The 13,438-nt window shown below is 49.1% G+C and overlaps 2 protein-coding genes across 4 annotated transcripts in view; one reads left to right on the top strand and one right to left on the bottom strand.

Moving 5' to 3' along the window:
• CIT (citron rho-interacting serine/threonine kinase) overlaps positions 1 to 3,775 on the top strand; it is a 67,488-nt gene extending 63,713 nt beyond the window's left edge. For both annotated transcript variants that reach the window (XM_062504342.1, XM_062504341.1), the window contains 3 exons: positions 102 to 299; positions 1,158 to 1,461; positions 1,925 to 3,775. In XM_062504342.1, the coding sequence (XP_062360326.1) occupies positions 102 to 299; positions 1,158 to 1,461; positions 1,925 to 1,948 (526 nt within the window). In that variant the 3' untranslated portion in view covers positions 1,949 to 3,775. The remainder of the gene's footprint in view (positions 1 to 101; positions 300 to 1,157; positions 1,462 to 1,924) is intronic.
• Positions 3,776 to 6,320: 2,545 nt separating this feature from the next.
• PRKAB1 (protein kinase AMP-activated non-catalytic subunit beta 1) lies at positions 6,321 to 12,334 on the bottom strand. 2 transcript variants are annotated; one of them, XM_062504316.1, is made up of 8 exons: positions 12,170 to 12,334; positions 11,589 to 11,755; positions 10,584 to 10,677; positions 9,783 to 9,892; positions 9,103 to 9,113; positions 8,439 to 8,572; positions 7,893 to 7,961; positions 6,321 to 7,808 (listed from the first exon to the last, which is right to left on the bottom strand). In XM_062504316.1, the coding sequence occupies exons 1-8, from the start codon at positions 12,332 to 12,334 to the stop codon at positions 7,731 to 7,733; spliced, it is 828 nt and encodes a 275-aa protein (XP_062360300.1). In that variant the 3' UTR covers positions 6,321 to 7,730. The 2 variants fall into 2 exon arrangements, with proteins under 2 accessions (XP_062360300.1, XP_062360299.1); XM_062504315.1 differs by lacking the exon at positions 9,103 to 9,113 and having other exon boundaries at positions 9,778 to 9,892.
• Positions 12,335 to 13,438: the final 1,104 nt, after the last annotated feature.

The following is a 13,438-nucleotide window of genomic DNA, read 5'->3' as shown; positions in this document are numbered from 1 at the left end:
TTTCATTCCTCTGAACAGCCTGTTTTGCTGGAATATATGGACTTGCCAGGAGAAGGTACTGTGCTGCCACTCTAAAGACTTTTGCCTGCAATTTTCCCCAGAACTCCGGCACGAGCTCACTTGGAGATCCCCAACCCGCGGTACCTCGGGCCTGCAATCTCCTCAGGAGCAATCTACTTGGCCTCTTCCTACCAAGACAAGCTAAGGGTGATCTGCTGTAAGGGCAATCTGGTGAAGGAGACCAACAATGAGCAGCAGCAGCAGCAGCAGCACCACAGAGGGTCCTCTGCCACGCGCAGGTGTGGGGACGTCGGAGTGTTATGGTGACAATGTTGGGGTGTTAAGAATCCCTGGGTGCCTCAGGAGCTAACTTCCCTCCTGACGTCTTTTCCCCTGGTGTGCTGGGATGCCCTTGTTCTGTTCTTAGAGGCTGATGACAGTCAGTTACTGTAATGCTGGAATAGAGTCACAAATGGCTTAACATCCACAAGGAAACAAACATCTGCTCTAGGAAGATGTGGATAATCTCCACAAATGCTCTGTGACCTTGTGCTGGTTTGCTTTGATGTTGTGATAGAGCTCTGGCTTCAAAGCTTTTTCAGCTCAGATACTGTTGATATGACACTAAACACAGCTTGGCTGTAACCAGCTGTAAAGCAAGAGCCCCTTTCTATGAAATAATGAGTCTGCCTTCGGGAGATAGTGCTGGGAAGTTGTGATGTGATACACAGGTAATTAAATACTGGGGCTGATGGCACCACTGTGTGCACAGGACACTGAGAAATTGAGGCTTGTAGTTCATCCCAGCCCGGCCTGAACATCCCTGAGCTACAGAAAGTTGTGTGAAAACACCTATGTTATTTTAGTGTATTTTTATATGGAAAAGCATATGGCTGGAGTGTATGAAAAGGTTCTCCGGCCTGTTCCGTACACACGACTTACACTGGCAATTCATTAAGGCACTTTGCCAGCGTGGCTCGTGTGATGGATATTCCAGCTGCCAAAACATCTCTGCATTTTCCATCTTGGCTCAGAGGAGGGCCGATGCTTCTCCAAGGAAGGGTGCTGGGGGAAAAGTAACGTTTTTTTGCTAAAAGAAAACATAATGGGAGGTTTTTGTCACTCAGCGGTTCGCGTCAATTATTTTTGAATGACAGCAGCCCGAACAAGAGAGGCCCTCCCACGTACAACGAGCACATCACCAAGAGAGTGGCCTCCAGCCCAGGGCCCCCCGAAGGGCCCAGCCACCCCCGGGAGCCCAGCACACCTCACCGGTACCGCGAGGGCCGCACGGAGCTGCGCAGGGACAAGTCCCCAGGGAGGCCTCTGGAGAGGGAGAAATCTCCGGGCCGGCTGCTGAGCACCCGCAGGGAGCGCTCCCCGGGACGGCTCTTCGAGGACAGCAGCCGAGGGAGGGTGCCTGTGAGTGGAGCCAGAACCCCCCTTGCTCAAGTCAATAAGGTAAGTCGGGAGCCTGCAGAACGTGTCTCTTCTCAGGAGAAGGCTTGTAGGTGCTGCAGAAGGGCTGGTGGCACTGGAAAGCACAAGAGCAGATCGAGTCTCACCCCCCTGCTCCTCAAACTGTTGGAACACAGCCCACATGGTGTCATGCATTGGCCGTGTGACCACCTGCCCTGGGCTGGTTCTGGCACTGCAAAAGCTGCTGGACACTAGAAAGGGCTGAAAGCAAAGGTGCCTTTCCTAGGAAGTGACAGAGGATTTGAAGGGCAATAATGTCTGGAGCAGGGAACGTGGGAGCCTGCTGTGCTCAGAGTGATGCTGACAGTGCCTGCCTCTGTCAGTGTTTGTGGGTGACAGGAGCCCTGGCTCCATGGGAGCAGCAGGTGATGTACTGCTCCCAGCACCTCCTGCCTGGAAGAGAAATGCCTGTGACTTGTAACTTGTCCTTTTATTTCCCTGCCAGGTCTGGGACCAGTCTTCAGTGTAAGTCTCAGCTAGACAAAGTTACTCATCTTGACCTGCAGGAAAAAAAAGGAAATATACTGAGTATATGCACTCCATCTGTCTGCAGCCCAGTTCCCAAACAACATTCCTGGGCCAAAGCTCGCTCCGCAGCAGGAGCCATGATGCTTTCAAAGACCTTTCGCAGCTCAGTTAATTTCTCTGCACTTTCCTGCACTCCTGTTTTTGCACTTTGTACTACTGTTACTCTTTCAAGCAGTTCATGAACTTTTTGTATCCACTTTAGTCCCTAGTAGTTCATCCAGGAAATGGGACCCCTGTCCTACCCCAGGTCATCACTGTGGTTAGCACCCCTTACCAGAGAGTTGGTCATGGTTCCAAGATGCGCTGGGAGCCCCTGATGGCCTGGAAACGGAAGGGCCAGAGTGAGTGAGTCTTTCAATAGGAGCTGTGGTTGGATGTTCTCCACAGAACACATGAAAAATTTCTTCTGATTAGCCTGTTCACCTGCCACTTCTGAAAGTTATTTTGTTCTCACCAAAATCGCTTTAGAGCAGCTCTGATGGGGAGGGAAGAACCCTGCTTTAACCAACCCCCCTGCCCAGCCCTGAGACAATGTGCATTACCTATAAGCTACTGGGTTGTAAGACTTTATGCGGGTCTTCTGCATGACAGTTCACTGCATGCTGCTGCACCATCACTGGCTCTCTCCTTTTAGGTTGCTTTGCTGAGTAGTGTATTGTACCTCACTTGTAAATTAACTGAAACCTTTAGATTACGCTGCAGAATAGCTGTTAATTACTCTGGAAATTTGGCACCGAGGAGTTAACAAGCCTTATTCTATGACAAGAATTACAATCACACTTGTGTTCTCCTCTCAGCACTGGACGTGGTCTCTTCAGCAGTGAGTGCTGCCAGCCTCAGCTCCCCAGGGGGAGCAGCCCGGGCTGCCTCCTCCCGTGAGCTGTAGCTTGTTGTGCAATCAGATCTGGTGTCTTGGCACAGGACACCCACAGGGAGCAGCTTTGGCACTTGCTGACACACCTTCACTTCCCCGTGTCTGACCTCCAGCCTTTTATTGCTTCCTATTCTCTTTTGCTGTGAACATGAAGCAGAGAGCAAATGATTTTCAAAGCAGGTTTTGACCATTCACTCTGCAATAGCAACATTCTAAGTGAACAGCCATGTTCTTTACAACTGGAAAGAGCAAAACTGCATCCAATCTTCCCTTGGAGCCACACTTAAACTTCTGCTAGTCCCTTGCAAGCCTGTGCTAACCTGTTCCAGAAACCCATCAAAATTCCAATGCCTTGTCAGTGTCCGTTGGCGAGTTTCATGAATATTGCGTTCTGTTCTCTTGTCTGTTGGGTTATTTTCAGTCAGATGATTTGGCAGGAAATTTGCTGAAAGTTTTTGTCTCCTGGTCTGAATATTTTGAAAGGTCACTGAGATCAGTCTTTAAATCTTTGCATCTCATGGAAGATCTTCAAGACCTCAGAAATGGGCTTGTTGAGTCCTGAAAGTGTATATCTTGTGTCTTGTTCGTGAAATGCTTCCTGCTATAGAAATAGCTCAAAGGACTGTACATATTTACAAGAAACTTTATATTCGTAACAAAAGGGAATTGAATTGGTTTCTACTTTTTTATTGTAAACTGTGCGTTTTTCAACACTAGCTTTTTGTTTTACTGGTGGTTGTGGACAGCCATCTTCAGACACTGGAGGGGCCTCGCCTCAGTCCTCCTGCTCCCATGAAGAAATATTGTAACATTAAATTGCAATTGAAGCTTGTTAGCATAAATGAGGTTTTAGGTCTCTAAAAGTACAGGATTTTTCTTCATTACCTTTTTATTATTGACAAGGGAGGGAACCAGAAGGACAGTTCAAAGCTCCACCTGGAAAGTATTGAACTTTGTTGTTGAACAATAACCAAATAAAACAAATAACTATCTTGACTGGCATGGTGAAATGACGGCTTCCTTCTCTCTGGAGTGCCCCTGTCCCTCCTGCCCCACCCCTGGCTCTGGAGCTGGGGAATCCGAAGTGTCACAGCTGACCCAAGAGCAAACCCTGGTGATATTTAGCATTTGATACTCACCATTCCTTGAACAGTAGATTAAGTGGCTTCACAAGCCCCAAGCATGTTCACATGCACTAACCCAGGTGGAATTATCCAGGTACTTCACTAGAGCAGCAGTCAGCTGCACGCACCTACAGCTCAATCCTGCCTTACCCCTGAGAGGGGCAGAGGTGAAGCACCTGTGAGTGTCTGGGACAACAGACTTGCCCTGGTAAATGACCCCACACATCTTGAGCTGGAAAAAAAAGGCATCTTAATTAACAAGTGTGATTTAATGATGGGTTTGGGACTTATCCCAGCAATGTACTGGGAGCAAAGTGGAGGGAGGCAGTTCCTCATCTCACTGCTGTAACATGCTGGTGCTTTAAGGCCTAATAGCTGCAACTTTAAAAAAAGACCATTCACAAATCCAGTCAGATTGAGTATAACCTGCAGTTACTGTACAGCTCAACTTACACCTGCTGGGAAAACTTGCTAGATCAGACTCAAATGTAAATACATCTATTTTTAACTGAACTAGTTTTTACAGGGGCTGAAGTATTCTTTCACAGGAAGAGGTTTTTAATATTCACACTGCTGCCTACAGTAACTTAATTTGTCCTCCTACTGTTCAGTGTTTTTGGTTCTGTGCACATCCCCACCCCCTCAGCCCTGAGAAGGGGCCTGGTGGAGGCTGTGGGGGTGGGTTACCAATGGCTCCTCTTACGTTTTGGTCTACATGACATTCTCCATGAAAATGCTCTCCATCAACCCTGAGCTGCTTGATTTATCTATTGTGCCTACTATGATGTATATGATGAAATGCTGACTTGTTCAATGTTCCTTTATTTCTTTTACTGTGCACAAACAATACTTATTTAAAGCTCATTGTTGCAGTCCTATGATGCATGATCCGAATTGTAACAAAACTAAATTAATCCAGAAACTGGTGGAGTAAAAAAAAAAATTAATTATTTATTGAGCTTTTTGATTCCCAAGAACCCTGCACAAATCCATGTCAGCGTGATCCCCACATGCTGTGCTGAAATTCAGGGGGTCGGGGAGGGCAGGGACCTTTTGTTATTCCTGTACTGGTTTATTCCAGGGTCCCCAAAAGTGTCTGTAACGAAGGTGTCTGCATCTACCTTTAAAAAAATGTGCTCTCCTAGCAACAGCCAAGAATAAACATAACAGCACAGACTGTGAGCCGTGGGTGGGGAATGCAAGTGAGCTAATAAATCCAACTCTTGATCCAGCTTTTGCCTTTGGAGGGATTTGATTCATCCCATTGCACTAAGAGAACACAGAGTGATTAATTCATTCACCGGTTAAGCAGAAAACAACCTAGCAAAAACCAATAAAACACCCCAAAACCCACCCCCTAGCAAAAACCAACACGACCAGTTTACCTCTTCATCTACCCTGCTGCTGGAGAGAAAGGGATCTGGGGGCTGAGGGTGGCAGTGTCTTACCTGAGGAAATCTGTGACTCCTGGAAGTGTCACTTGAGGCCACAGGTGCCAGAGAGCAGCTCACCTCCATCACCTGCTGCTGGTGGCTGGAGAGGCCTGGGGGCGGCTGGGCTTGGTCACCCATGGGCAGGGAAGGGTAGAGCAGAGGGAGGGTCACTCCTGCAGGCCCTCCCAGCTTTTTGGGGGCTCAGAAGCTGATGGTGTAGTGGAAGCTGCAGTCCCTGTTCTGAACCCTCTGCCAGCTGACACAGGGCCAGGGACTATAAACCAAGAATCAAAATTAAAAAACCTCAAGCTTTCTACACAGTAATTGTAACGGTCCTGTGGTTCCGCCATACCTGATGCACTGATGAAGAGCAGGGAGTGCTCTGCAGGTACCAGCACTGAACACACATCCCACAGCCTTGGAGCCACTGGACCCTGCAGAGGCACAGACTGTCCCCTCACACAGCTGGACCTGCGTGACCCTGGACCCCAGAGAGTCACCCTACAAAGACCTGGAAAAAGGTCTGTTTGAAGTGGCTGCTGGAACAAAGAGAAGCTGACAGCAGGCTTAAGGCCCATCCCAAGCTTTCCAGCTCTCTTGCTGGAGCTTTTAAATAATTGGGTCTCTTGTCTTCCCTCTGAGCTTTACATCACAAATAAACACCTCAGTCTCCTTCACTGAATGCAAGAGGAGAAAGTGTTTCAATCTTCATCTATGAATGTAATGCTTGTGCAACCCACCAAGGCATAAAGCTGCAATCAGGAAATCACATGTAATAACAAAATAACTCACTGAAGGCCAGGTTACCACAGATGGGAATGGTAATAAGACAAATCACCCACTTCTCTTGAAAATGTTTTATTTATTTCTAAAGAGGTTGAAAACAAGCAATTTTGTAGTTCAGAATACCAAGTACTATCCATAGCACAGAATGAAGAAAGAGTTTTCAGAGAAAACCATTGCACTAGACCCAGATCTACTCAGCTACTGAAGATATTGCAACAAGGCTGGTGAACAGACCCCAGGATGGCAAAGCACCCTCCCACTGTGGCTCGCTCCACTCCACGCTGGCTGCTGCAGCTCTGTCACCACTCAGACTCCTCACAGACTCATGCAAAGTGCTTTCCCCCACAGTGGCACGAGGCTGGCTTTCATTGGCACAGTCACAGTGCCCCAGGCACCAGAAGAAGCCAGGGAAGGGCTCCCCCCGGGCAGGCCCGGGGCATGCTGGCAGCAGGTTTGCATTAATGTTGCATTTGTTTTGGGATAAAACAGGCTGTCAACACCAAGGACAGGCAGCCTGGCATTACTATCAACACTTAGAAAACAGAAACACAATAAAAAGTTGCCCGGCTCCAGTCCTGGGCACAGAGGACTGCTGCATCCAGCAGCTGACACTGCTGACACTGAGGGGTAAGTTTGGCCACTGGACACAGAAGACTTAGAGTCACCTTCAGGCTGTTACTGAGGAACTCATCCCTAACCTGAACCCATCCATTTACTTCCAGCCACCTCTACCAGCTTAAGGAAGTCCTCATCAGTGACAGCAAGAGAAACCAGTTTCCAAAAGCAGATTACTGCAAGACACATTTACGATTTACAGAAAAATCCAGCCATTAAAAACAATTGTCCTTACAGAAATTCCACAGGGGAAAAGATGTATTTCAGTTCTCATGAAGAGAAAAAAACTACAGAGCTATTCACAGTAGAAACAGTGCACCCCACTCTACTGTAAAATAATAATGAGCATGTAGTGATTATGTTGCTGATTTTGCCCAGAATAGGCTGCTACAAAATGATCATCAATATTCACACTTACTTCAGCCAGGCAAGTTTGGAACTTGCTACTGAAGTAATGTTTGATGAGCAGTGGAAGCAGTAATGAGATTGCTTTTGCTGAGTGTTATGCTCAAATCAGATTCCCCAAGAATCCTGAACTTTCTAGACTTTGGGCTGGCAGACTCCCAGTCTGCCTCGCTGCTAAAGCTCTTTGATCTGTTGCTGCCCTCACATTATTCAGCCTAATTAAATTGGTGTTTTTTTAACTGAGCTGACAAGGGGCACTGCCACCTTTGCCACCTGTCTAGTTGCTGTGAAGCTGCCATTTCCAAGAACTTCCAAAGGTGGGGCTAACAAAATAAGGCAAATACAGGAGAACCTGGAAGTCTCAGGAAAAATATGAAATCAGAGTTCATTTGCTACAGCACAGAGCAGAAGTACATTTGGTTAAGTGAAGCATTTTTTCTGAGACTGCACTGGCCCAGAACAATTGGTCACTAATGACTGTGATGCTCATATTGGCTTGTACAGCAAAGTGGTCACATATTTCTTCTTGTAACGGTGCGTAGCACTGAGCACCATCACTCCATCCTGCAGGGGAGGGAAAACAAGTGAGCGTGTGCCATGGTCAGACACCCAGGCCGCCCGTGTGCAGGACATGCCCTGGCCTCTCACCTTGATGGAAAGTGCATACAGGTGATTCAGCATGACGTGGTTGGGCTCAGGGAGCAGAGCAGGGTCACACTGCAGAGAAGAGGGACAGCGTGACACTAACAGAAGTCACAGTTCACTCCTCACAGATGAGGGGTGACAAACAGCATTTGTGACCAGCCATACCCCCAGTACATCACTGCTGCCCACACTGAGTCCATCACAAACACAGTCACCATTTCAGAACAACCCCAGGTCCCTCTGGGTAACACCCTCTGCATCCTCACCAGGACCATGCATCAGACTGTGTTATCCCTTATGTGCTTCTGGTGTCTTAACGGTTGACAAGATTAAGGTTTTGGGAGGAAAACAGCAATCTAGTTTTCCATTTTAAGGACAGTCAACATTTACTTCAGATGAATCCATCTGGACACACAGAATAAAGAACTTAACCAACTCAACTTATCCTAAGGTTTTTCCTAAGCTGTCCCCTGCCTCTATCCAGACTTTTCCCCGTCCAGATTTTTTCCCTCAAGGGCATTATTTAGCAAAGCAAAGTGATGTACTCACAGAAATGCCTGTGTCCTTGTTCAGGATGACCTGCAACAGGTGTGGGGGGAGAATGGGTGGAGATTTAAAGCGCTCCTCTGCCTTACAGACATAGGGCTCCTGGTGGTACGGTCCTGGGGGTGAACTGGACAGCTCTGCCAGAGAGATGGTAAATACTTAACCCTAAATACTCTGTAAGGACATCTGCTCTTTATAGGTACATGCAGCCTAAAGGAATCAATGGCACTTAAGTACAACAACTGCAGCAGCTGGTGCAGTGCCAGAGGATCAGTCATTGCCCAGGAGGGGATTTAAGGTGCCCAAAGTCTGACTTGGAATGAGCTGTGAGGTTCTGGGCAGCAGAGTTCTGAGGGCACAACTGCACTTCAGAACTTCTCTGTCACCTCTGCCTAGCACTTCTCCTGCAAACACTCCACAGTGCAGGCTGCCCTACAAGGTCCCCTCCAAGGGACATACAAAAACATGGGATGCACCTGTGAAAGAATGCTCCCCCCTGCAGACTGGGCTGTGGAAAAAACCCTTCGAAGTCTAATCAGGGCAAGGAAACACAGCTACAACCTGTGGGGGAAGGCATCTACTAGAATCTCCTCCTGGCCTGCCCCACAAATAACACTTTCTCCAAAAAGGCTCTGTCCAGGGCAAAGTTGCACAGAGCAAAACACACCCAGACAGCTTCTGCCTCAGGTTCAAAGGTCTCCTGAAGGAGGCTGTAAGGCACTGCTTCAGTCACGGACTCCATTCCTACAGAGCTCAGTAACCAATGGGGCAAGGCTGACCTCAGACACAGCTCAAGCTAAATCCCACCTCTTTCCTGTTACACTACACATGAAACTTAAGGCAAACATTGAATTTTGTATTATTCTTAGATAGATAATTTATACTACACTGTTGGGATACTCCTGAGCCTGTGTTAGCACTGAGATACACATCAGTTCATCTCCTGAAGTGCAACTTCTGACCCCCTCTGCCACATCCTTAGCAGAGGAAGACTGAACTAGGAGCAGTGTAGGTTGTCAACGTTGGTTTGATGTGGCAAAGCAGAGACTGATCCACCAATGACTGCCCTAAACTCAGCCACTGCACACAGCAGGGGCAAACAAACAGTTACTGAGCACCCAGGACTTCCTCTTTATCAGTTCTGTGTTGCTTTGTCATAGGCTTCCTCCTCTGTGCATTCCACTTTCTTCCTTTGGGCATTTGAGATTCCTGCACACATCCACAGGGCTTGACACAAGTGGAGATTAATCTCTGCTGGAGCTTTAACTCAGATTAAAAAGGGAAAATAAAATTTTTTAACAGCTCTAAAAAGTGTGACATAAAGTTACCAGTAAGCTCATACCAGACATGTCTGAACATTTCTGGGAGTCCACCATCAAAGCATCAAACACTTCAAAGTCAGTTTTCTTCACCTGGATGATGTTGTTGACAGTACCCAGCTGGCTGGTTACTACTGGCTGGCAAGAGACAAGATAGAAAAATCTGAATAAAAAAGGCCTGTGGGACTAACAGATTCTCAGAACTACACAATGAGCATTACCAAGAATGAGGTACATTACTTTTGAAATATGGCAGGACCAGATATGAGAAGAGCTCAGTGAGTGTTAGGTTAAGAGGCAGTGCAGGATTTTAAGGGCTGGAAGGGGAAAATGCCAGCTGAATCTGCCAAGCCCACAGGGCTCCAGACAAGGTCAGGTCTGGGCTGGAGTTACCTGGGACACCAGCTCTGGACACTGAGTTCTTGAGCATGGGGGGAACTGCTGGGCAGGCTGGGGTTAAAGCTCATTTTATAGCAGAGGAGGAAAAACAGGCCTGGTAGATTTTGGCACAATTACTGGACTATGAAAAGATCTAGAGCAGCAATAGCAACATGCTGGCACAGAGAGCCAGGAAGGAACAGCAAGCTCTGGGCTGCCAGCAGTGCTACGGTGCTCTAAAAGGCAGTTTGGCACTGGGCAAGAAAAGCTTGGCATCACCAATGGCCAAGAGATCTGTCCCTCATTGTCTCATCTCTCCTGCCCTCTGAGCTCAGTCTGATGCTGCCACCCAGGCCAGCAGACATCAGAAACCTCTCTCACCAGCTTGAACAGCACCTTTCTCCTCTTCAGATGCCTCAATCAATAAGCAGTGACTCAAAGCAACCATTACCTCCGCAGGATCATGTGTCCACTGCCCATCCACAAGGAACTTGTACTGGTGCTCTCCTTCTGGCAGGTCCAGGATTGCCACAAAGTTATTGTGACTGGAATTTAAAACAAACAATCAGCTGTGCAATATTCTGAAAAGTACCTTGGCTCTAAACTGTGACACACACTGAGACACACAGCACAAGCCTCCTCAGTGTGCAAAACCTTAAGGCAGAGAAGCTCTGATGCAATCCAAAGGTAAAGAATCAAATTATGATTAATGCTCATGATAATTTTCTCTGTGACAGTGAGTCCCCCCACACTCCTGACATCCCATAACTGGCACTGAGCTTTTGTAAAGTCACTCTCACATCTTCATGTTACTTGTTAGCACACGAGACCTCATTTATCTGCTGATGGAACAAGATCAGCTTTCTTGTATTTCCTTGCCTTTCAGTATTTGCCATCATAAATTGCATTTCCCAAATGCCCATGAAATAAATGAACAATGAGCAGATAAAAGCAGCAACCTGATACTTCTGGGTTACTTTGGGTCTAAATAGCTGCTGCTTGGCAGTCTCCATACCCTTCAGGCTGTGAACTTCCAGATTCTTCAGAAGGCTTTACCAGCATCTCAAAAAAGCTGAGAAACAGTTGATGCTACTCCAACAGGCCACAGCCTCTGGACCCTCTGAGCTGGGCAAAAGTCACTGACATGGCAAGGATGGGCCATCAGAGACACTGTGCTAGAACCAGCTCCCCTTCCCACAGCCCAGCCCTACTCCAGGCACAGACTGCACAGCAGGGACTGCTGGGGGTTATCTGTGTGTTGTGCCCAGTGAACTGACACACAGCTCAGCTTCCACCCTGTGCCATCCAAGAACGGCAAACTGTCATCAAGGGTTTGAGGAGAGAAGCAGGACAGTGGTAAAATCAAGCACAATCCCATCTCTCAGCTGACCACCTTCCTTAAGGCACTGAGCACTCCCAGTCCACGGGGAACAGCACTGCAGCAGCACTTCATTACCTCCTTGTCAGAGGAATTTTACTCCAGTTGTTGAAGGACCCTGATAAATAAACCTCTTTCCCTCCTCCAGTCCAGCGGAAGACTGTTGGCCGAGCTTGAGTGGGCGTTTTGTCATTCACTTCCAGATCTTGCTGCCAAGCTAGAAATTCTTCTTTTTCCAACGGAGCCTACAAGCACGATGTCTCAATCAAAAAAAGTTCTTTACTGGCAGACTCAGACAACCTGTGTTGCGCTGAAGACTTTTTTTGCCCTCAGGCACGATTCTCTTAAGTCTACTACAAGCAGGCTTTGTCAGATGCAGAATACAAGCTGCATTTCTAGACACTGTTCACAAGTTCATTTGCACAAATTCCGCTAAGATGTTAAAGCCTTCCAAATTTGCAGGAAGAGTGGCAGGCAAAATAATGGCCTTCCCTCCAGCCCCAATTACACCTGCTTAAACACCAGTTCACTCTCTCCCTGGCATGGGAAGGAATGGGGATAGTCATCTTTGTGCAAACTCAATGACAAAACTCCTGCAGATTACAAATAGCCCCAGAGCATTCCAAGCAAGCAATGCTGGCAGAACAAACCAGCAATACCTTAATTTCCTCTGAATGGAACAAGTCTGCATCTTCAGGACTGTCCATTAGGATTTTTGGTCTGTCCCCCTCTTTGGTACTGATGGCTCCTCCTGAGCTGTCCCCTCGGGAGGCTTTGTGCCCATGGCGCTCCAGCCCCGCTCGCTCGCTGCTGGTGTTCCCCATTTTTATGGATCTAAAAGAGCAGGGGGAAAGCTAGATTAGCACATCATGCACTCCCACAGCTGGAACACCAGCAGGCAGGAAAGAAAACTCATCAGTAGCCTTGGGCTGTGTTTTTGAGTTGAAGAGCCTCAGAAACTTGATTAATCCATTGTAAAGTGATACAATCCTCTGAACAAAGGCACTAAATGACAGCTTTTAGCTACTCGTGACGATGTGCTACAGTTCCATACAGGAGCACCTTGCCAGACTCAGCCACTCAAGAAGCTGACCAGGCAGGTCCCTGCCATGCAGCACAAAGCTCCTGTGTCTCCCCGAGCTAAGGGCTCGTTCTCTGCCTTCTGCCTCCCCGTGCACACAGCTCTGCACCTGCAACAGCAGGGGAACTTTCTGTCAGAACGCTCCAAAACAGCCTACCTGAGATGTGACTTCGCTAGAACAACGTTATCTCACTCAGCTGAGGATGCTGAGAGCAGCTCAAGGGGGTTCTAAACAAAGAACCACAGAATGTCCTGAGCTGGAGGGACCCACAGGGACCACCCAGCCCAGCTCCTGGCCCTGCACGAACACCCAGCACTCCCACCCAGTGCCTGGGAGCGGCGTCCAAACGCTCCCGCAGCTCTGGCAGCCTCGGGGCTGTGACCAATCCCTGCGGAGAGCTCAGTCCCGCTGCCGCTCCCTCCGTCCCCGCGTTCCTCTGGGAGAGGCAGCGCCGGCAGAGACCCAGCCCCGCACGGAATTCTCGCCGGAAGGGACCCCGCGGGAGCGCACCCCGCGCACCGGGAGCTCCGCGGGGCACGGCGGGCACGGCCCGGCCCGGCAGCCCCGGGACCCCGACCCGGGAGCCGTCCCTGCCCCGCCGGGCCCGGCACCCACCGCCCGCCGCTCTCCCGCCGCCACCGCCGCGCTTCCGCTTCCGCCGGGCCGAGCCCGCGCCCGCCGGGGGGAACCGAGCCCGGCGCGGGCGTTCCGGGCCGCCCCGGGCTCCGTGCCGAGCTTCCCCCGCGCCTCCTGGGCACCGCCCTGGTGTCCGGGCACGGCTCCGTGGCCGCCCCGGGAGCCGCCGTGCCCCGGGCAGCGCCTGAGGGCGGTGCTGGAGGCACGGGG

This window comes from Cinclus cinclus, chromosome 17 (genome assembly GCF_963662255.1).
Source record: "Cinclus cinclus chromosome 17, bCinCin1.1, whole genome shotgun sequence".
NCBI classification, from domain to species: Eukaryota; Metazoa; Chordata; class Aves; order Passeriformes; family Cinclidae; genus Cinclus; species Cinclus cinclus.
Note: the sequence above shows the minus strand (reverse complement) of the source record. Positions and strands in the feature narration are given on the sequence as shown.